Source organism: Thalassophryne amazonica, chromosome 3 (genome assembly GCF_902500255.1).
Source record: "Thalassophryne amazonica chromosome 3, fThaAma1.1, whole genome shotgun sequence".
Lineage (NCBI taxonomy): Eukaryota > Metazoa > Chordata > Actinopteri > Batrachoidiformes > Batrachoididae > Thalassophryne > Thalassophryne amazonica.
The window spans coordinates 147,584,408-147,607,973 of record NC_047105.1 but is presented as its reverse complement, the minus strand read 5'-3'; the positions used below and the strand labels follow the sequence as shown (position 1 = coordinate 147,607,973).

The 23,566-nt window shown below is 47.0% G+C and overlaps 1 protein-coding gene across 1 annotated transcript; it reads right to left on the bottom strand.

The window, feature by feature from the left end:
* Positions 1 to 1,169: 1,169 nt before the first annotated feature.
* Positions 1,170 to 13,306, bottom strand: LOC117507856 (calcium-dependent secretion activator 1-like; the record flags this gene model as incomplete). The annotated part of the gene is made up of 2 exons (XM_034167640.1): positions 1,170 to 1,493; positions 13,172 to 13,306. Coding segments are annotated over 2 exons (459 nt in total), but the record flags the coding sequence as incomplete, so codon positions are not given.
* Positions 13,307 to 23,566: the final 10,260 nt, after the last annotated feature.

Below are 23,566 nucleotides of genomic sequence, written 5' to 3'. Positions count from 1 at the left end.
GTGGTCATGCCCCCCCACGTACTCGTGTTTACATTGTCAGCGTCCTCGCACCCTCGTTATGTGGTAACTGGATAGCTTTGTGCTGTCTTTGAAACAGATACATTTTCTCTGCCAGAGTGTTTAAGCTTTTCCTTATCTCTCACATTCATTAGTCCTTGTGTGTTCTTCTCCGTGTGTGACCTGTTTCCTGTTTGACAATCAGGTTTATTCACCACCTTCAACCTGTTCCTTGCTGAATATTTCCTGTTAAAACAGGACTTTTGCTCGTGAACCTGAAGTCACTTTTCAACAGATCGTGTCCCTGGGATGAGTTTAACAGAGGACACTCAGTGCAGCACATGGGCACACCACAGCCTGTGCTGCTACTTAACACAAGGATGTTTAAATTAATAATAAACATGATTTTTCAGTGTCTGAGTCACAGAACCTCCCAAACTAGTAAAAAAAACAAAACAAAAACATTTATAACTTATAATCCACATAATATATAGTAATGTGTCTAAAAACTGAACTGTCTTTGTATCTGACACTGAAATAAAACTCTTTAACTGCAAATGTCGTATTGTTCACTGCCTGGGTGGTTCCGGTTCTGGTCGGTTCCGGTTCTGGTTCTGGTGGGTTCCACTTCTGGACACATTATTTATGTAACTTTATGAATTTTGACAATAAGACTGAGTGTGAAGTATTCTTCCTCTCAGTTGTGCCAGACATCCACGAGGAGGCATCCTTATTCATGCAAGGAAATCTGACCGAAGTACTTCATAAAATCACATGTGGTACTGTGTACTGCATGTACTGCATTTTCACAGGGATGCAAATGTTACAATAAAAAAAACTCTTTGCACCCACTGAAGGTACCCCGCTGTCATCCCGTGCTGAAGGCCAGTTACGTTCAGAGTCAGCGTCTGATGCCACGTTTACTGTTTATGTTGCGTGCTGTTCACTGTTAGCCTAGCATAGCATGTTTGACTTGGACTTCCCGCGGTTTGTTTAAATATCAAGCGTCTCCCTGTGTGTTGATATTTTATCGAGCTGTCAGATGACCATGGCGGTAAATTAAAACAATCACCTTGATTTAACGTGCTCAGAGGTGACGAGCGTTTACTGAGGTCATATGAAATGATTACCCACAATTCCTGAAGGAAACACGAGCTGCTAGCCTGCTTTGTTTAAGCGTCCACCAACACAAACATTTGGTTCCAGAAAGACTTCACATTTTCTAAATCATGACAGAAATGTGAAACTAAAAAGTGAAGGATGGAGGAAAGGAGACATCTGGCCAAAGGGTTAGTGGACCGTCCTATGCAGAGCTCCTCCTCTAGTTCCCATCGTCCTCCTGCCTCACTGTCCGTCATGGAGACTCCCTGCATCCCGCCATCCCTCACTGAGGCGGTAGCTTCTTCCAGTGTCAGACGGTTTTTCACTGTTTCGTACATCTTACTGTTTAATGTGGAGTCCAACACCGCCTGGAGACGGAAGTCTCTGTACTTCTTCTAAAAGACAAAAGGACACAAACAAACACATCAGAATGCGATTCACAGACTCACAAGCACAGAAATAGAACCAACACACACACACACTGGGACATTCACACACTCCTGGGACATACACACATACAGTACACACTGGGACATTCACATTGATACAGTTGATGACTTGATTCGGTTGATGACTGATACAGTTGATGATTAATGTGGTTGATGACTGAGACAGTTGATGACTGATACGGTTGATGATTGATAGAGTTGATGATTGTTGCAATTGATGATTGATACAGTTGATGACTGACAGTCGGTGAATGATACAATTGATGATTGATACAGTTGATGACTGACAGTCGGTGAATGATACAATTGATGATTGATACAGTTGATGATTGACAGTTGGTGAATGATACAATTGATGACTGATTACAGTTGATGATTGGTACAGTTGATGGTTGATGACTGATACAGTTGATGATTGACACTCAATGAATGATACAATTGATGATTGATGTGGTGATGACTGATACAGTTGATGATTGGTACAGTTGATGGTTGATGACTGATACAGTTGATGATTGACACTCAATGAATGATACAATTGATGATTGATGTGGTTGATGACTGATACAGTTGATGACTGGTACAGTTGATGGTTGATGACTGATACAGTTGATGATTGACACTCAATGAATGATACAACTGATGATTGATGTGGTTGATGACTGGTACAGTTGATGGTTGATGACTGATACAGTTGATGATTGACACTCAATGAATGATACAATGTGGTTGATGACTGATACAGTTGATGACTGACACTCAATGAATGATACAATTGATGATTGATGTGGTTGATGACTGATACAGTGATGATTGGTACAGTTGATGGTTGATGACTGATACAGTTGATGATTGACACTCAATGAATGATACAATTGATGATTGATGTGGTTGATGACTGATACAGTTGATGACTGGTACAGTTGATGGTTGATGACTGATACAGTTGATGATTGACACTCAATGAATGATACAACTGATGATTGATGTGGTTGATGACTGATACAGTTGATGACTGGTACAGTTGATGGTTGATGACTGATACAGTTGATGATTGACACTCAATGAATGATACAATGTGGTTGATGACTGATACAGTTGATGACTGACACTCAATGAATGATACAATTGATGATTGATGTGGTTGATGAATGATACAGTTGATGATTGGTACAGTTGATGGTTGATGACTGATACAGTTGATGATTGACACTCAATGAATGATACAATTGATGATTGATGTGGTTGATGACTGATACAGTTGATGACTGGTACAGTTGATGGTTGATGACTGATACAGTTGATGATTGACACTCAATGAATGATATAATTGATGATTGATGTGGTTGATGACTGATACAGTTGATGATTGGTACAGTTGATGGTTGATGACTGATACAGTTGATGATTGACACTCAATGAATGATACAATTGATGATTGATGTGGTTGATGACTGGTACAGTTGATGGTTGATGACTGATACAGTTGATGATTGACACTCAATGAATGATACAATGTGGTTGATGACTGATACAGTTGATGACTGACACTCAATGAATGATACAATGATGATTTATGTGGTTGATGACTGATACAGTTAATGATTGGTACAGTTGATGGTTGATGACTGATACAGTTGATGATTGGTACAGCTGATGATTGATGTGGTTGATGACTGATACAGTTGATACAGTTTTTATCATTGTTCCTAGAAGTGGCCGGGTGCGTTGTTCCTTTAAAGCTCAGGTAGGTAACTCTGTTTCAGAAACACTTTGTTATATTGGGTGAAATGGTCCATCTATCCTAACAGTCGTCAATACATTATGTATTCAGAAAAAGGAATGAAAAAAAAATCAGCCGCCTGTAGCAGCTGTAGGATCGATAACACTCAGACTAGTTATACGAGGGCTGTCAATAAAGTAACGGTCCTTTTTATTTTTTTCAAAAACTATATGGATTTCATTCATATGTTTTTACGTCAGACATGCTTGAACCCTCGTGCGCATGCGTGAGTTTTTCCACGCCTGTCGGTGACGTCATTCGCCTGTGAGCACTCCTTGTGGGAGGAGTCGTCAGCCCCTCGTCGGAATTCCTTGTCTGAGAAGTTGCTGAGAGACTGGCGCGTTGTTTGATCAAAATTTTTTCTAAACCTGTGAGACACATCGAAGTGGACACGGTTCGAAAATTAAGCTGGTTTTCAGTGAAAATTTTAACGGCTGATGAGAGATTTTGAGGTGATTCTGTCGCTTTAAGGACTTTTCACGGTGCGAGACGTCGCCTCAGCGCTCTCAGGCGCGTCATCAGCCTGTTCAAGCTGAAAACCTCCACATTTCAGGCTCTGTTGATCCAGGACGTCGTGAGAGAACAGAGAAGTTTCAGAAGAAGTCGGTTTGCAGCATTTTATCCGGATATTCCACTGTTAAAGGAGATTTTTTTAATGAAAGACGTGCGGACGGGTCCGCGCGTCGGCTCGCAGCCGACGCGACGCTCCGCCACAGGAAAAACACCTCTGTTGGAAGCCTTAAGGACAAGTTGGAACATGTCCTGCCTGTTAAACAATTTCTCATATACTCACTCCACTGAAAGCCATCAAAAGCCGCCTGGATTTTACAAATGGTTATCAACACGGAGGTGTTTTTCCTGTGCCGCCGCACCGCGTCGGCTGCGTCCCGACGCGCGGACCCGTCCGCACGTCTTTCATTAAAAAAATCTCCTTTAACAGTGGAATATCCGGATAAAATGCTGAAACCGACTTCTTCTGAAACTTCTCTGTTCTCTCACGACGTCCTGGATCAATAGAGCCTGAAATGTGGAGGTTTTCAGCTTGAACAGGCTGATGACGCCGCCTGAGAGCGCTGAGCGACGTCTCGCACCGTGAAAAGTCCTTAAAGCGACAGAATCACCTCAAAATCTCTCATCAGCCGTTAAAATTTTCACTGAAAACCAGCTTAATTTTTCTAACCGTGTCCACTTCGATGTGTCTCACAGGTTTAGAAAAAATTTTGATCAACAACGCGCCAGTCTCTCAGCAACTTCTCAGACAAGGAATTCCGACGAGGGGCTGGACGACTCCTCCCACAAGGAGTGCTCACAGGCGAATGACGTCACCGACAGGCGTGGAAAAACTCACGCATGCGCACGAGGGTTCAAGCATGTCTGACGTAAAAACATATGAATGAAATCCATATAGTTTTTGAAAAAAATAAAAGGACCGTTGCTTTATTGACAGACCTCGTACGTAAGCCCAGCGATGCGCTCTCAAAAAAACCAATCACATGCCTTCATGTCTAGTTCTTCCTGCTTGTATCACCAGGCTCACCCCCATCTGTGTCCCTCCCTCCTACGTGCGTGCACACTCATCTCATTTCACCGAAGAAGTTGACTTCAGTACAATGGCAGAGGGAATACAGCCGAAACTAAGACTTCCACCGTTACATTTAATGGCTCACCCTGATAGACATCTCCAGCCCACCATGGACGATTCATTTGCACACGCACATGTGAACAATTAAAAGAAAAAAAAATGGCTGGCTGTAGGCAGTTCCTCACTCTCCCCTCAAATTTTCTCATAATTGTGTTAAATAAAGGACAAAAAAGGACACACTGCTCACAGACTGACTGTCAAAGACAGGACATGTCCACATCAAGTATAACTCTAGACATCTCCACATTTACTCATGGACGGTGCATTTGTGCACCGTCAAAGGAAGAAAGATAAACTATAACAGAAATCAAAGCACAGCCCTGCAGCCCTGCACAAGAACAAATATAAACTAGAAGAGAAATCAGAGTGCACAGTCTGCAGCCAGACTGCCTGAAGATCTTCCTCTGCGTCCTCACCTCCTCTCTGCCCCCCCTGCTGCACGCACCTGATGCAGACATTCCTGCATCGTCATGATGCCGCATGAAGCAACTCAAAGCAGACCCGGTGTGAAAGGCCCCGACACGAGCATGTCTTTGATTCATGCAGTAGCATGCACGTCGTCATGATGATCCCACCCACTGTGATCCCAGCTGGATGCTGTTCTTTGTTCTACCGGCTGCCACACGCTCTGCGCTGGACGCTATGTACACAAAATAATTATTTGTGTCGGATTAATCTTTTTCTCTACAAATTGGCCATTGAAAATGGCTGTAATCACTTCCTGAATCACACAGGGCCGCTCCAGCTTCAGACGTTCGCGCACGCACGCCTAACAAGCTGCAAAAAGCATTTTGAGTCATCTACAAAGGTAATTATTTGTCATGTTACATTGTCATGGCTTAGTAAAACAGTTGTGTGTTCTTTCCTTCTTGTGTGCAGCCGTTAAAGTATGTTTATGAGAGATTTAACTTTTTCGTATAATCCTTCAGATGAGCTGCGCTCTGATGCAATCCGCTGACTGTGTGTGACGCTCTGTTCACTTCTTCTTTACTGCACTTGACAAACTGTACATCGTGTTGGTGATTAGATTGCGCCACATAGCACGACATTTATGTGAAAGATTTTTGAAACAATTCAAAATTCTCTGTGTGCAATAGCACGCACTGGCGCCCCTCTCATGTTCAGTCTGCACCAGTTAAAGATGAGTTTACTCTCCGGCACGACACAGGTCATGCTAGTGCGCGAGTCAAAGACATGCTCGTGTCAGGGGGCCTTTACAAGTGAACAAGACATGAGGTAGTTTGGTCAATGCTGAAATGGCTAAGTTGGCTCTCCTCTGCCCCGCTGAGTCCCCACAGTCAGATGCGCATTCAAGTTGTGGGGATGTGGCTTGGACGGAGCACTGACAGGGTAGGGGGTGGACCTAGAGGAGGTGCTACTTTCAAATCTTCCTAGCTCTCTTGCTAGCTCTTCAGGACTACAAACTCTAGCATTAAGGGCCATTTCACACATAGTACGAATAGTAAAATAAGTACAAATCAGGGTGATCGCGGCAGAACAGCTCGTATGAGCGAACCATGAAAACATCCAGGCGATGGGCAGGCGTGTACGATCCTGCTGCGACAGTGTCATGCGAGCAGGAACACAGTGCACCACATCATGCTGCTGATATGGAGAAAATAAAATAAAAACCAACTGTATAATTAGTGAATGTCACTGGGTTGATATAAATAATACATAAAAGGGGACACAATACAAAACCCATGGTTAAATAACCCTGGTTAAATAAAAATGAATGGCACTCACTGGATTCGAACCTGTAAGCTCTGATCACCAGACCAAAATTTAGCACTGCGCTACAATCACTGTCTTATAACAGGAGTGTGAAATGACTAAATCAACAAGCAGATAAACTTATTTTTTTAAAAAGAGAAAAAAGCGCAGTGACAACTGACCAAACGGCATTTGTTATGATGTATTTCTGGTGATACGTGACTCAAAGTGGCGTATTTTTCACCCTGTTGGCTTGTCATATGGTCCTGCATCATGCCACTCACAGGACACCCGTGTTGGGCCAGGTCCACGCACATGTCCTGTCAGACAGACATAACATTGAGATCGCCAGCTGCGTGTCCTTATGAACTGATGGTTCCTTTCTCCAGCCCGTCGCAATAGTGATATATTTTTTATATAGGTCCACATGAGAACAGCAAACAGACACACACATGTCACAGTGGACAGTTGTTAGTTCATGTCCATCCAAACACGGTATGTGTTCTCCAGCTGGGACGTCCAGAACCACAGATCTCTACAGCTGCTCCTGTCAGCGGCCACACCCCCTGTCAGTTCAGCGCACACACCAATGTGTCACTGTGTCTGTGTTATGTGAACTGTCAGTGAGTCTGTGGTCAGCAGCTGACAGGTGCCTCCCTGTGCTGTGTGCTCTCTGACAGGCCTGTCTGGCCCCCCATGTGATCATGTCTGTGCAGCATATATATATATAATATATATATATATATATATATATATATATATCAGAATTTATGCAAGTGTGGGGAGGTACGACACACGCGCACACGTGCGATACACATGCATCACGTGTCACATGCATCACATGTGAAATGTGAAATTTGTCCAAGTGCCCTCACGAGCCACACTCGTGAGGGCACTTAGACAAATTTCACATCCAGCTCGACAGTGATCGTCTGCTGACTGTTTTTGTGCTGACCGTGTGAATGGCCACATATTTTCTAAATGCCATGCAAGCGGTGTTAGATATACGTACGTGTCACCTGGAATTTGGCTGACACCTGCCGTGAGAGGGTTCAATGGGCTCTCACAGCGCACTCTCTGTCCTTCGGCCACTGGTGTGTGCAAATAGGTGTAGCAACAGGTGCACGAGGTGTTAGAGGCAGCTACGATTTTACACGTATTGCATATGATTCCAGCTTCATGCGCACTTCATGCACAATTCGACCACATTTGTACTATGTGTGAAGGGGCCTGTTGGGAAAGTGTAGTGACACGGACCCACAACAGGGGGCGTAAATGAACGGACAATGGAAGGAGTTAAATTAGAACACTTTACTGTTGTGAATGTCACAACCAAACACAGCAGATTACAGAATGTACACAAGTCAATTAATAAAGGTGTCGTGTGGGCAGGCTCGACGATAGGAGACGCCGTCTGGAGACGAACCGGAACCACACGATTTCATCCGCCACCGAACCCGAGGGATACTGGAGCCGCCAAGTCCCGAAGTCCCCAGGTGGCCACCGTCTCGGCGTGTCGGATCTGGTACTGCTGGCAGAAAACAAAGACAGTCAAGTGTGGGTTTGTGTACACCCAGTAACAATCCTGGTGGGAATTCCACCTCCACCTCTCACTCAATATGTGTTGCAGCGATCCCTCAGAAGAAAAAGAGTGCCGTCCTGCACAGCCTCCACAAACTACGGACCGGTACTCCTACAAACACTCACAATAGATACATTTAGAAAATACCACAAAGGCTGAGGATATTACCTCTTGATGAAGATGATATCTCGGCAATGTGGTGGAGGTGTCTTCCTGCTTTTATTCCAGATGTGGAGTAGATGATCAGTGACAGCTGTCATGGTTGATGGGTGACAGCTGTCACCACGGCTTGTCCCTGGAGGCGGCAGCGCCCTCTCATGCCTGAAGCCCGCACTTCAGGCAGGGCGCCCTCTGGTGGTGGGCCAGCAGTACCTCCTCTTCTGGCGGCCCACACAACAGGACCCCCCCTCAACGGGCGCCTCCTGGCGCCCGACCAGGCTTGTTTGGGTGGCGACGGTAGAAATCGGCCAGGAGGGCCGGGTCCAGGATGAAGCTCCTCTTCACCCAGGAGCGTTCTTCGGGTCCATACCCTTCCCAGTCCACCAAATACTGAAAGCCCCGGCCCATTCGACGGACGTCCAAGAGCCGGCGTACTGTCCAAGCCGGCTCCCCGTCGATAATACGGGCAGGAGGCGGCGCCGGACCGGGTGCACAGAGGGGTGAGGTGTGATGCGGTTTAATCCTGGAGACATGGAAGACCGGATGGATCCGCAGTGAGGCCGGGAGTTGGAGCCTCACTGCGGTAGGACTGAGGACCTTAAGGATGGTGAATGGTCCAATGAATCGGTCTTTCAACTTGGGTGACTCGACCTGGAGTGGAATGTCCTTGGTGGAAAGCCATACCTCCTGCCCGGGCTGGTATGCAGGGGCCGGGGACCGTCGACGGTCTGCATGGGCTTTTGCCCTCGTCCGGGCCCTCAACAAGGCCGAACGGGCGGTGCGCCTCACCCGACGGCATCTCCGCAGGTGGGCCTGGACCGAGGGCACACCGACCTCTCCCTCCACCAAAGGAAACAAAGGGGGTTGGTACCCCAGACACACCTCAAACGGGGAGAGGCCGGTGGCAGAGGACACTTGGCTGTTATGAGCGTACTCGATCCAGGCCAGATGTTCACTCCAAGCCGTCGGGTGTGCGGAGGTAGTACACCGAAGGGCTTGCTCCAACTCTTGGTTGGCCCGTTCGGCCTGTCCGTTAGTCTGAGGGTGATACCCAGACGAGAGTCTTACGGTGGCCCCCAGTTCCCAGCAGAAACTTCTCCATACCTGCGAGGAGAACTGGGGACCGCGATCTGAAACGATGTCTGTAGGTATCCCATGCAGCCGGACGACATGGTGGACCAGGAGATCCGCCGTCTCCTGGGCCGACGGGAGCTTCGGGAGGGCCACGAAGTGGGCTGCCTTGGAGAATCGGTCCACTATCGTGAGAATGGTGGTGTGTCCCCGGGACGGCAGGAAGCCCGTGACAAAATCCAGACCGATGTGGGACCAGGGGCGATGAGGCACAGGAAGTGGCTGTAGGAGTCCCTGTGCCTTCTGGTGGTCCGCCTCGCCCCTGGCACAGGTGGTACAGGCCTGGATGTAAGCCCGGACATCAGTCTCCAGGAACGCCCACCAGAAGCGCTGCCGGATGAGTATATCGTCCAGATATACGAAGACGAATCGGTGCAGGAAGTCCCGCAAGACGTCATTAACCAAAGCTTGGAACGTCGCGGGGGCGTTAGTGAGGCCGAACGGCATGAGCAGGTACTCAAAATGACCTAACAGGGTGTTGAATGCCGTCTTCCATTCGTCTCCCTTCCGGATCCGAACTAGGTGGTATGCGTTCCTAAGATCCAACTTTGTGAAGATTTTGGCTCCATGCAGGGGGGTGAACACGAATCCAACAAAGGCAATGGGTATCGGTTGCGAACCGTGATCTCGTTCAGCCCCCGGTAATCAATGCATGGACGAAGACCGCCATCTTTTTGCACACAAAAAAGAAACCTGCTCCCATCGGAGAGGTGGAGTTACGGATCAGCCCGGCAGCTAAGGAGTCCCGGATGTAGGTCTCCATCGATTCGCGCTCAGGTCGGGAGAGGTTGTACAGCCTGCTGGACGGGAACTCCACGCCTGGCAACAAATCGATGGCACAATCGTACGGACGGTGCGGGGGAAGGGTGGGTGCCCGATCCTTGCTAAAAACGTCAGCAAGATCGTGGTACTCAACCGGCACCGCCGACAGATTGGGGGGAACTTTGACCTGCTCCTTAGCCTGGGAACCGGGAGGAACCGAGGATCCCAAACACACCCGATGGCAGGTCTCGCTCCACTGTACCACCACCCCGGACGGCCAATCAATCCGGGGATTGGTTTTAGCATCCAGGGGAACCCCAGAATCACACGGGAGGTAGAAGGAGTCACAAAAAACTCAATCTCCTCCCTATGATTCCCTGACACTACCAGAGTTACTGGTAGTGTCCTGTGTGTGATTAAAGGGAGTAGGGTGCCATCTAGTGCTCGCACCTGCAATGGTGAAGGAAGCGCCACCAGAGGGAGCCCTACCTCCCTGGCCCATCTGCTGTCTAGCAGATTCCCTTCTGACCCTGTGTCTACCAGTGCTGGGGCCTGAAGGGTTAAATCCCCACTAAGGATTGTAACTGGGCGTGTGGAAATGTGTGTGTGTCCCACATGAATTTCTTGGCCCACCCTAAGCCCAGTTTCTAGGGGCGGGCGTTGGTGTTTAACCGTTCGGGGCAATTGCTCAATTGATGCTCCATTGAGACACAAACAAAACACGCCCCGCGGGGAAGCCTCCTCTGTCTATTCGGTGGTCTGAATGTGGCCCTGCTCGTGTCCATAGCTTCGTCAGCAGGGGGAGCTGTCACCCCACGGGACGTAGAGGCCAGGGAGCGTGGGAAGGGCGGACCTTTCTCGGACCCGGAAGGAAGAGGGACGGCGCGCGCCCGGCCACGCCCTTCGTCTCGTTCCCGACGGCGTTCCTCCAACCGATTGTCTAACCGTATAACAAGATCGATAAGCCCATCTAATTCCCGCGGTTCATCCTTGGCCACCAGGTGCTCCTTCAGGACCGACGACAGTCCGTTTACGAAAGCGGCACGGAGCGCAGCGTTATTCCAGCTGGACCTCGCAGCCGCGATGCGGAAGTCGACTGCATAAGAGGCTGCGCTCCGGCGTCCCTGTCTCATCGACAGCAGCACAGTTGAAGCGGCCTCTCCCCTATTAGGGTGATCAAACACTGTTCTGAACTCCCTCACAAACCCAGTGTACGTGTGAAGGAGCCGTGAATTTTGCTCCCAAAGCGCCGTAGCCCAAGCGCGTGCCTCTCCCGAAGCAGAGTAATCACATAAGCTATTTTGCTAGCGTCTGATGCGTACATGACGGGACGTTGTGCGAAGACGAGCGAACACTGCATGAGAAAGTCCGCACAGTCTCCACACAACCTCCGTACGGCTCTGGAGGGCTTATGTATGCTTCAGGGGATGGTGGGAGGGGTTGTTGAACCACCACTGGAACATTCATATCCTGCACAGGGTTGGCAGGAGGAGGAGCTGCAGCAGCGCCCTGAGCGCTCGCCGCCACTTGCGCGGACAGAGCCTCCACCCTGCGGTTCAGGAGGATGTTTTGCTCGGATATTTGATCCATCCGAGCCGTAAAGGCGGTGAGAATGTGCTGTAGCTCACCAATCACGCCTCCTGCAGACGCCTGCGCTCCCCGCTCTCCCATTGGTCGTTCAACAGGGTGACGCCCCTCGGAGTCCATGACGCTGGCCGAGATCCTGTTGGGAAAGTGTAGTGACACGGACCCACAACAGGGGGCGCAAATGAACGGACAATGGAAGGAGTTAAATTAGAACACTTTACTGTTGTGAATGTCACAACCAAACACAGCAGATTACAGAATGTACACAAGTCAATTAATAAAGGTGTCGTGTGGGCAGGCTCGACGACAGGAGACGCCGGTCTAGAGACGAACCGGAACCACACGATTTCCATCGCCACCGAACCCGAGGGATACTGGAGCTGCCAAGTCCCGAAGTCCCCAGGTGGCCACCTTCACGGCGTGTCGGATCTGGTACTGCTGGCAGAAAACAAAGACAGTCAAGTGTGGGTGTGTGTACACCCAGTAACAATCCTGGTGGGAATTCCACCTCCACCTCTCACTCAATATGTGTTGCAGCAATCCCTCAGAAGAAAAAGAGTGCCGTCCTGCACAGCCTCCACAAACTACGGACCGGTACTCCTGCAAACACTCACAATAGATAGATTTAGAAAATACCACAAAGGCTGAGGATATTACCTCTTGATGAAGATGATATCTCGGCAATGTGGTGGAGGTGTCTTCCTGCTTTTATTCCAGATGTGGAGTAGATGATCAGTGACAGCTGTCATGGTTGATGGGTGACAGCTGTCACCACAGCTTGTCCCTGGAGGCGGCAGCGCCCTCTCGTGCCTGAAGCCCGCACTTCAGGCAGGGCGCCCTCTGGTGGTGGGCCAGCGGTACCTCCTCTTCTGGCGGCCCACACAACAGGGCCCTAAGAATGGAGTAGGAGCTGCTGGTTGTCCTCTCAGCAAAGGAGGAGAGGCAGGAAGTGATGTAACAGACCATGTGGGTGTGTCAGGCTGGGTCAGGAGTGACTGAGTGGGAGTGGCTCAAAGAAAGCAGCCCTTCATATGTGCACATCAGTGACACGTGTTATAAAAAACCTAAAACCTGCTGTATCCAGCTGGACCTTGGTTAATATCAGGAGAATTTTTCCAGACATACGCTGATGCAACATTGAGGAGGTTCCAAATAAAAGTTCAGCCATATTCAAAACCAAACAACAACTTTTGATCAGATGCATGAATCGTTCAAAAACACGCGCAGTGTGAAGAAAAGACGACAGAAAATGTTGCTGGACTCACCTTAACAATCCGGATCAGGATCTTCAGCTGATAGACGTGAAGCTGTAGGTCCATGCGGTCAGTCAGCCAGGTCCCCAGAAGGTTCATCGTGCTGGTGTACCATTGCTGTACACACACACACACACACACACACACACACACACACACACACACACACACACACACACACACACACACACACACACACACACACACACACACACACACACACACAAAGTCAATAGTTTCCAATTTTACAAATTATTACCTTGGAAAAAAATTTCAAGGTCAAAGTCCTGATAGAAGTGACTTTTCATAACAAAAATATAGATCAAAAGGCTTTTTCAGTGTTAAAATCAAATGTTCACGAAATCCACAGCACAGATCAGATGCGGATCAAACCTCGCCAGTCGATAAAGGATACCATCCTACATAACGCTCTCGGGTATGAAAGAGATGCAATCTTTTCTGACAATTATGAACTTTTGAATTTTTAGTTTTGCTCAATGTTAAAGGAGTGGGAGTTTTTTTTTTTTTTTTTTTTTTGCCATTTTCCAAGATTTTTCCTGACTTCTCCCTCACCCTTTGACCTTGAAAATTGCATCAGTTGTTGCCTATTGGGATATGAATTGGCTGTAAAAATGTCATAACAAAAAATGTGGGTTACAGGCTGTTAACAAACAAACAACAACCAGGTGAAAACTTTACCTCCACCAACCAAACATTTTCACCCTGATGTTATTGTATTTGGCAGAACAGTGGATCCTGTTGCTCCCAGAATGACAATCTGCACTCAGTTGAACCATGTTGGGGACCTGAAGATGTTCAAGTGGTGTCGCTTGCGCTGCCTCATCAAGCTAGGAGAAAATGACGGGGTGGGGGGGGCTTCTGCCTGAGTCCAGGCTTTGGCTCCTGTCATGTGGGGCCCCATCAGACAGTCCCACAGGCTCCTGAGCTATTTCAGTTTGGACTCTGTAAACCAGAAAGTGCCAGCAGCCAAACAGGCGTCAGCTAATAGAGGCTGGACGAAGCAGGAAGGCTGATGATGCTTCTGGCACATGTGGGCATGTTCTGCCCATCGCCAACACATGATTAGGTATCAATCAGCCAGAGTCCAGACGCGACTGACTTTGGCTCTCCCTGAAAAGTGATTTTGATCCACGCTGTCCTGGAATAAGAGAGGACCCATGACTTCTTACCACCTCAGACACGGAGGTTATGGACTCACCGACTTCTGTTTCGTGGTTGGTTGGGGCCATTTCCCATTGCTGACCTTTGACCTTAATTTCCATCCCAATTTCAAAATTGAGGAAACAAGCTTATTTTTTAAAACAGCACAAAATTCATTACCGACTATTTTATATCTGCTGACGTACGTGTCCGAGTCCATTACACGACTGATTTTGTGCTTGTGCAAAACACTACTTCTGCATTTTTCCCACTTTTCCAAAAAGGTAAAAGGTCTCTGTTGGCATGTCCAAACTGTCTTTGGTTAAAGAGTGTGACATACTTTTAATGGATATCATGTCACACTGTACCGGTGTAACAGGATATCTTACCCCCACCCACCCACTGCATACTTCAGAGCTGGAAATATTACTGTAGATAGCTATAGATACACACAGAAAAAAACAATATCAATCACTGTCAATCAAACTGTGCTTCATCTGGGACCATAAGACAACCATGAAATATAGAGTTTAAAGGATTCTCTATCCTGACTGGGCCGACATCTGTCAAAAGACCAGCAGTTTATACGAATTAATTTAAAAGTAAATGATGAGGCTATAGCTCAAAAAGTGGAGCTCAATCCTAGATCAGAGGGACAGATGGTGTTATCGGCCCAACAAGAGAAAGTTAGAGCAAATACCACCAGTGGTGTGGTCCAAAAAGCAAAACAGATGTAGGACTAAGTAAAACAGCTTACCAGTAAAAATAAAAGTAAAACCGGGAGCAAAACTGCCTCACCAAAGGCAGTATCCATTAAAACCTCAGGCTATTGAAGGCATAAAAACCAGTAATTAAGGGACTGATGGCAGCTGGAGTTTTAATAAAAACTGCAAGCCCATGCAATACTCCTATCTACCCTATCCCTAAAAACAATACCAAAGACTATCGGCTGGTACATGATCTGCGTCCTATCAATGCAATAATAGAAATGGATGCACCTATAGTACCTGATCCGCATACTATACTATCAAGCATCCCTGGAGCAAAATGGTACACAGTAATCGATCTGTGCAGCCTATTTCAGTGTGCCTGTGCACCCAGACTCACAACATTTGTTTGCATTCACATTTCTGGGACAACAGCTAACGTATACACGGCTACCTCAGGGACTGAACCTGTCCCAGCCATCTTTAACAAAGTCCTGGCTGAAGATTTACAACACCTTGACATACCCAGTACATTGGGCAATATATGGATGATCTCCTTATTGCATCAGAGAACTCAAGAACAGTGTGAAAAAGATTCATTATTGTATTGCATGCATTGGCAGATGGAGGTCATAAAGTAAGTAAGGACAAATTGCAGTTCTGCAAACAACAAGTAGAATACTTGGGAAGACAGTTGTGTGGGACCACGCGATGTATACCCAAGCCAAGTGGAGGCTATAATCAAGGCTCCCAAACCCCAAACAGTGGGACAGATGCTTTCATTCTTGGGATGGCAGGGTACAGTCGGCCGTGGATTTGTGATTATGCTATAAAACTGCACCTTTGCGTGCCCACGATTAGAGCAGTGGGGCAAACAAGCAATGCAGTCTCTCGTCTGGACAGATGACGCAACGGGAGCTTTGAGGCCCTAAAAACAGACATGCAATCTGCTCCCGCGTTAGGTAACCCAGATTATGGGAAACCTTTCCATTTGTATGTTACTGAAAAAGCTGGATATGCATGTGCTGTACTAATGCAGGAAACAAATGAAGGAAAACAACCATTGGCCTATTATAGTACAAAGCTTGACAACATTGAAACAGGATTGCCACCATGCTATCAGGGTCTAGCAGCAGCTGCCTTGCATTTCAAAAAGCATCATCCATAATCATGGGACATGCAGTAACGTTGTACACGTCGCATCAGTTACATGCCCTGCTAACCAGTCAACGTTTTGTCTTAACACAAGCTAGACGCACTGGATATGAAGTTGTGTGTCCGCCCCAGAAATAACAATACAACGTTGTCACACGGTGAATCCCGCCACCAAATTGACCACACCGTTAGATGGTACTCACATAACTGTGTGGCAGAGACAGAGAAATTTTGAGAGCCAGAGAACATTTGTATAATCACGCCATAGATGCAGATCTAACCCTGTTCGTGGACGGCTCATGCTTTCGGGATGCCGCGGGATTGCATGGGGTATGGGGATAGTTAAACTAAACACGGATGGCGAGACCTTTGAATTACTGGAGTCCCAAGGAATTGATCAGCCTTGTTCAGCCCAACTGGCAGAAATCAAAGCCTTAACTATGGCTTGCCAGATAGCTAAAGATCAACGTGTTAATATCTACACAGACTCAGCCTACGCTTATGGCGTATGTCATGTACATGCAAACTTTGGAAACAAAGGGGATTCCTGAGAGCAGATGGCACCCTGTCACTCATGGAGAAGCGATTTCCCAACTGTTACATGCTCTCCAATTACGTCTGAGGTAGCCATCATTAAATGTGCAGGTCATCAAAAGAATAATAAACATAGCTCAAGGTAACAACCTAGCAGATGACGCAGCTCGCAAAGGAGCACAAGGAGAAAATATGTTTCCCCTGTTAACCATCCAAGATTGTACCCCACTGGTTTCACTTGACGCACTGATAGTGGCTCAAAGTAGGGCCAGTGGAGAAGAAAAAACGAATGTGGGTTAAACGAGGCGCTATTGAGACACGCAGTCAGGGGCCAGCGGACAAGCTGTGGCGCAGTAGTCATGGACATTTTGTGTTACCCACCAATTTATACGACATGCAATCATTTGGGCCACGGACCGATCATTGTTCGCGAGTCCAAATTATGAACAAACTAAAAGCTGTCTGGTAGTCACCTATATGGCAGCTACAGTGGACCGTTTGTTGAATGAGTGTGAGGTATGTGCACAGTACAATGTCCGGAAATCATTCACAGCCCTTTAGCCCACATTCCGGTCCCTGATGGGCCATTCAGACATCTATGATGGATTTCATAGACATGGGAGCTGAAAATCGAGTTAAACGAATGAGATATGTTTTGGTAGTGATATGCAGATTCAGCCGATGGATTGAGGCAGTAGCCTCTGCAAATCAAGACCATAAAACGGTAGCCAAATTCTGTGCCGAGATGTCTTTCCAAGATTTGGCATTCCAGATACTATCTCATCTGACAACGGTAGGGCTTTTGTAGCCAAGGTTACACAAGAAACATTCAAACAATTGGGAATCAACAGAAGTTTGGGGTGTTTATCACCCTCAATCAAATGGGGCGGTGGAAGGGCTAATGGCATTTTAAAGAACAAACTAGCAAAAATCATAGCAGACAGCAATGGCAAACTAAACTGGCTGGATGCGTTGCCGTGCTTATTGTCAATGCGCTCACAAACTAACCGACTAACCCATTTGACACCATTTGAAGCTCTTACAGGTCGGCCGATGCCTATTCCATACCTGAGAGGACCCTACGAAGGACCATCGCTGGAGCAGCTACAAGACGAATGGCATAATTATCTGAGACAGTTAACCCAAATACACAAAACTATCTTTTGCAGGTCAAAGGTGCTACAGAAGACAGAGAAGCAGAGATTCCACTCGAAAATCAGAGCATCCAGCCTGGTGATGTGGTTTACGTCAAAGTGTTCAAAAAGAAGTGGGACAGGCCCCGCCGAGAAGGTCCTTTTAAAGTTATCTTGCCTCACGTACAGCAGTCAAAGTAGACGGTAAGGACACTTGGTTTCATTTAAACCACTGCTGTAGGGTTGGTGGCCAGCGCCCTGCGGCCTCGGCAAGCTCGTCTTGGCAGAGCCGCCGGGCCAAGGGGGAAGCAAGAGAAGCCAGAGACCTACAGCAGCACCGAGGGATGGCCACGCCTCCCTGCAGCCAGAAGAAGCACCGAGGGAAGGCCACGCCTCCCTGCAGCCAGGCGAACACCGGCCAAGGCGCTCACAGAGACTGATTGAACAAAGACGACGCACAGCTTCAGAGAGTAGTGGATCCCTGCCAGATAGAGCAGCGACAGACTCAGATGCAGACTCAGAAACAACTGGAGACGCAGGCCAACAGACAGACAGAAATACAGACCGACAGATAGACAGGCCACAGGAGACATCAGACTCGGACAGCAACTTAGTAGATTTACCGACAGAAGAACACAGGAAGTACAACCCAGACAAAGCACAGATACACCACACATCCCTAGTGACAGCTCATCTAGTGACGGCTCACTCAGTAGCACATCAGTAGCACATCTCAACAGTCATCAGAGCAATGATTAAGGAATATTCAAGGGATTGACAATACTACTGGTGGTCAGTATGGGAGAAAATAGACATCCAAAACATACAACGGACTGTGCCGTGGCCATGGCTGCAATAGCAGCTAAACAAGGCATTCTAAACACAGGAAAAACATATAATTTGGTATACATTAAATCAAAAGCCTACAAGAACATAGGAATACAGGGAAAGCTGGGGGATTACATATTAGGCGAAGCCATTAGCATCAAATGTGAAGAGGAGGGAACACTCAACATAGAGGTAATTTGTGATAAAAGAGGATGCAGGGAAACCAAGCAAGACGTAACTGTTACAGTACATGAAGCCACAAAATGGGTAAAAATCAAACCAAGGAAAAAGAGGACAATTAGAAGCCTAGAAACAAGCAGTCACTTAGGGAGATGGGATCCCAGTACAGACCTAGCCCGCACACAAGGGTTGAAGACCAATTTATTTTACCAATGGTTGAAATTTTTGGCTAGGCAGTTCAGTGAAAAGCCTTGCATAGCCTGTCACCGGAAAGGTGTGATACCTCAGGCTAAACCCCTACCTGATATCAACAACTGTTATAGGAGCCCCCAACATAACTCAGACCAAGCAGAATGCTATACACAATGTGTTATGAAAATGGCAGTAGGTGATGAAAAATATGCTGCCGACAGTAAACTTTGTCCAGTGCCTCTAAGTACAGAAGGAACCGTTCCACCTATGATTAAAATAGAGAAAGGGATGATACACCCATTCTGTATAGCTAAAGGCTTAGTAGCACAATACATAAGCGATTGGCAGGTAGGGACGACCCAGCCAAAACACCACATACAGTGTATGCAAAAGCAGCAAGAATACAAACCGGCCAAAACAGCATGGAACATTACCGTCTGTCACCCTGCCAGCAGCAGGCATACAGTGTGAACAAATAGTACCGGCCACAGGGGGGTCTGTAATTGGACTGAATCTCACCCATGCTTCATGGGTATCTACTCCAAATTTAGCTAAGGGAACGGTACCCTTAGCTGACATTTTGGATATGCGGACAAAGAAGGAAACTCCTGTCATCGCTGTCCCCTAATTGGAAAGGCCTTTGTGCTCCTGTGATGCTCACAGGAGCTATAACAGTAATTGAAATGCCAAATTCAATACAACCCATGCCACAGAAACTTCGTAAGAAAAGAGGAATAATGACACTTAAAACAGACTACAACGTCACAGTAAGAAAGGGATACCAGAAGGGATACCCCGACAATTAGAAGCCATAGACAGTAGCAGAGTTAAAGCAGATGAAGACGCGGATAAATGGGGATGGGCATGGCTCTGTTCGGGGTTACTCCAAAAATCGTTATAGGTTCCAGGAGGTGCAGTGGATTAATTACTTGTGGTATAATCAACAAAGATATTTGAATTGGACATTGGCAGCTGTAGGAGCCTTAACCGAACAACTGCACGCCACCTCGCTAATGACAATGCAAAATAGATTAGCTATCAAGATGATGATGGCTGATGAACAAGGAGTTTGTATTATGATCAAAGCCATGAATGTTGCACAGCTATTCCCATGCGTACAGGGGAAGACGGAAATTTGACAGAGCTCTTAATCACACTGAAGAGATGCAACAGGAACTATTAAGTAACTCCATAGGAGGGAGAAATGAAACTGACGATTCTGGATACATGTAGGGAATGGAATGAATATTGGCCCACTGTTTTCACTTTGGGGCTCTAAGGGAGGGTGGATATCATGGAAAGACTGGTTATACCAGATAGGTGTAGTCTTGGCACTAACAGGGGTGGCGGTCTTGCTGGTAATATGTTGTGGTATTCCCTTGATAAAATTTCTGGTCAATAAACTGATTGCATCTACAGTAGGACAGCTCCCACTGTTAGCCATCCGAGTCTTGGAAGAAAGCACAAACGAAACAGACAGAGAACCAGAATATATGGAAATGGGAAATACCAATTATCCTCCCCGACAGCCCCAGCTCCCTAATATTGTGGCGTATACCCCAGATAGGGAGGACTGGGATGGACCGTGCTTGGTGATATTGTAGACGAGGAAGAAGACATGCACGCACATTTACATTCACACACATGCACCCACAAAAATGAGGGATAGGACAGACAATATCTGAAAAAATGACATGGAGCTGTAATAATGAACGTATATGTATATTACTAGGACACAGGAGTATGGCTGAGAGACCAGACTCCCTGATCAGGGACCTATGCCTGATCTGCCTCTATCAAGTCTGATTGGACTCTCAGAACTGTTTGGAGAAGAGGATATACAGGAGGGATGGTCGAGACATGATTGGTCGCCACAGCCGCCTTCCATCCAGCAGCTAAACCAGTTGGCAACAGAAGGATCTCATCGTTCCAGCACCTGGCGATGACGGCTTCACAGAATCTGCCTGCAGCAAGAGTCGGCCCGAGGACTCCACCATCACCTGAAGGACCCTTTGGACTCAGGAACACACACCTTCCGCAGATGCCATGGAGACAGTCACATGTGCCAGTGGCAACGATACCCTCCAGGGGAGGCAGCCAAGGTCGGCCATATGCAGCAACTGCCCGAGTGCCTAGACCCAATTCACTGCTAGGACCTGTCCCCAGCTTTCCACCCCCAAGGCAGGAGAGATATTCTGATCAGCCCAGTGCCTCTGGAGGAGGATCAGCAGGGGTGGACCTTAGCCGAACTCACCCACCAGGACAGAGGGGAGCGTTGTACAGGCTGCTAAATGCCCAGAGTGTCCCAACCACTTGCCTGTGCGACATCAACAATACTCCCCCCACACACGAAATGTCTTCCCCCTTGTACTTCCTGTCCCCTGGACTGCACAACCTTAATCTGGTCATGGTCACCCCACAGGACATGGCAATCTTGGTTCGAGAGCTTCGTCTTCCACAAGAGTCTGTTCCAAAAACCTTGGAGCAGCTCCTGCCCCTCACAAATGACATTCCCATGGGCTATTGAGGAAATCATGCCACAACTGAGTCAGACAGCTGCATACCTGTTAAGGATACCGTGACAATGCCAACATCTCTGTGCTCAGGAGGGCCTCCATACTCAACTGTGTGGTCTTCAGTCTAGTATGGACATGCTAGCCAGCATGATGGAGCATATGGAAAGGGAACAGCTAGGGCTGGCCACCACCACCCTGAATGTGGGCAAGAATTCTCTGGGGGCCCTGTACAACCTGGCCAACAGCACAAGGAGCTGGAAGATCCATCAGAGAACTGCACGACTGTCTGAAAGCCAGAATTCCTGATCCTTCCCCCACTCCCTGAAAGGCCAATCCCCATATTCCCCAAGTTCTCCCAAAACTTCAGACGCTGAGTAAATGCTGAGGAGCGCGGACTGACGTAATGGCACTGAAAACGGACTATGATCTTGGTTCTTGAGTTTGAATTGCGGACTGGTTTCAGAAATCTGAGTGTAAATAAAAACAAAGAAGGATATATGTTAGTAACGAAGGTCGGGTAAATGTCTGTCCTTACCATCATCTGCGTAACACAGATAAAGCTAAATGCATACACATAGATATCACATTGCAAAGTTATAAAAAGGGGACCCTTACATGGCGTGTTTGTAGATTTAGTAGTAAAGATGCACCATAGGGACCCCTTTTTCTTAAATTATAGCATGCCTCAAGAGACATGCATCGCCTAAATTTGGCGTCTGGCCAAAAAGGGCATTAGAAAACAAGCTGAAAAAGAAGAAAAACAAAGTGGAGAATGTTGAGAAATGGCCTATAATGAAAACCATTATATGAGTGACTAAGGCAAATGACTTAAGGACGGACATGAAGGGAAACCATTTATTGTGTTTATCATTTAACTAGACATAGCTGCGCTAACCTTAGAATAGTTTCTTGATTGGAACTAAATAGTGGTAACGTAGGGGTTATTTGATGCATTTAAGTAATAAATGTGTGACTCTTTAACAAAATAATAGTAGAATCAAGTATAATGGGTTGGAGCCTCTGGTTGAGTGAGACAATAGATGCCAGAAGGTGATTGGTTGCACTGATGTCAATGTAAAGCCTTTACTTTGCCATGATTAAGAGGTTGCTGTAACTTGTTTTATGTGGCCATTTTAAGTGCCTTGACTTACACCAGAACTCAATGTTTGAATGTCACCTTGCGTTGATATAATCCAGCTAATGATCACCTTGTGCCTTAGTATGTAGGTTCACCTGCACTTCAATATATTTACCGTGTGAAGTATCACTGATATTCATATCCGCACCAGAGTTATCAGTAATTCGAGTGAGTGTTTTTCTTTTTTATTGCAATGCATAAATGAGGATGTCTTGTCAGTAAACAACCCAAGAGTATAGTTGATGTAATGGGACTCTTTCGAGTCCCAGAGGAGGGACTGTAGAAGAATTTTTAGGTCCTTATTTGAACTGTGATGAACTATCAAGTGTCCTGATCTGAACTGTATGTCCTCTGGCTGAACTAGCAGGTGTTCAACCCCAAAAAAAGGGCTCTATTAGTCATTCAGTCTGTCAGGGGCTTTCCAAGGCCTTTTAGGTGCTTTCCCGCAGGCCACGTGCAGGGGCCTTGGGCCAGCTGCACCTGTGGCTGAGGCCACGTGCGGGGGGGGGCCTCAGGCCAGCTGCACCTGTGGCTGAAGGTCTTTTAAAAAAATCAGTTGTAAATCCTTCACGTTTTAATGGGAGCGTTTGTCACATTGAAATAATGGCCTAACACCTGCTTAGGGTTCACTAGAGGACGCTTCCAATAGAAAACCATGTCTTGGGAATGAAATAAATAAAAAAGTCGAAGGAGGAGCGATGCCCGCGGGTCTCCAATAAATAGATGAGCGCGGTTGTCACATATTCAGTCTCTCTAGAGGACTCAGTTTGTCTAAGCTCTGTGTCGAAGGCTTAAATAAACTTAAAAACTCTGTGCATTTTATCTTGCTTAAGGCTGAATTATTCTAAAGTGTTGTGTCCTTT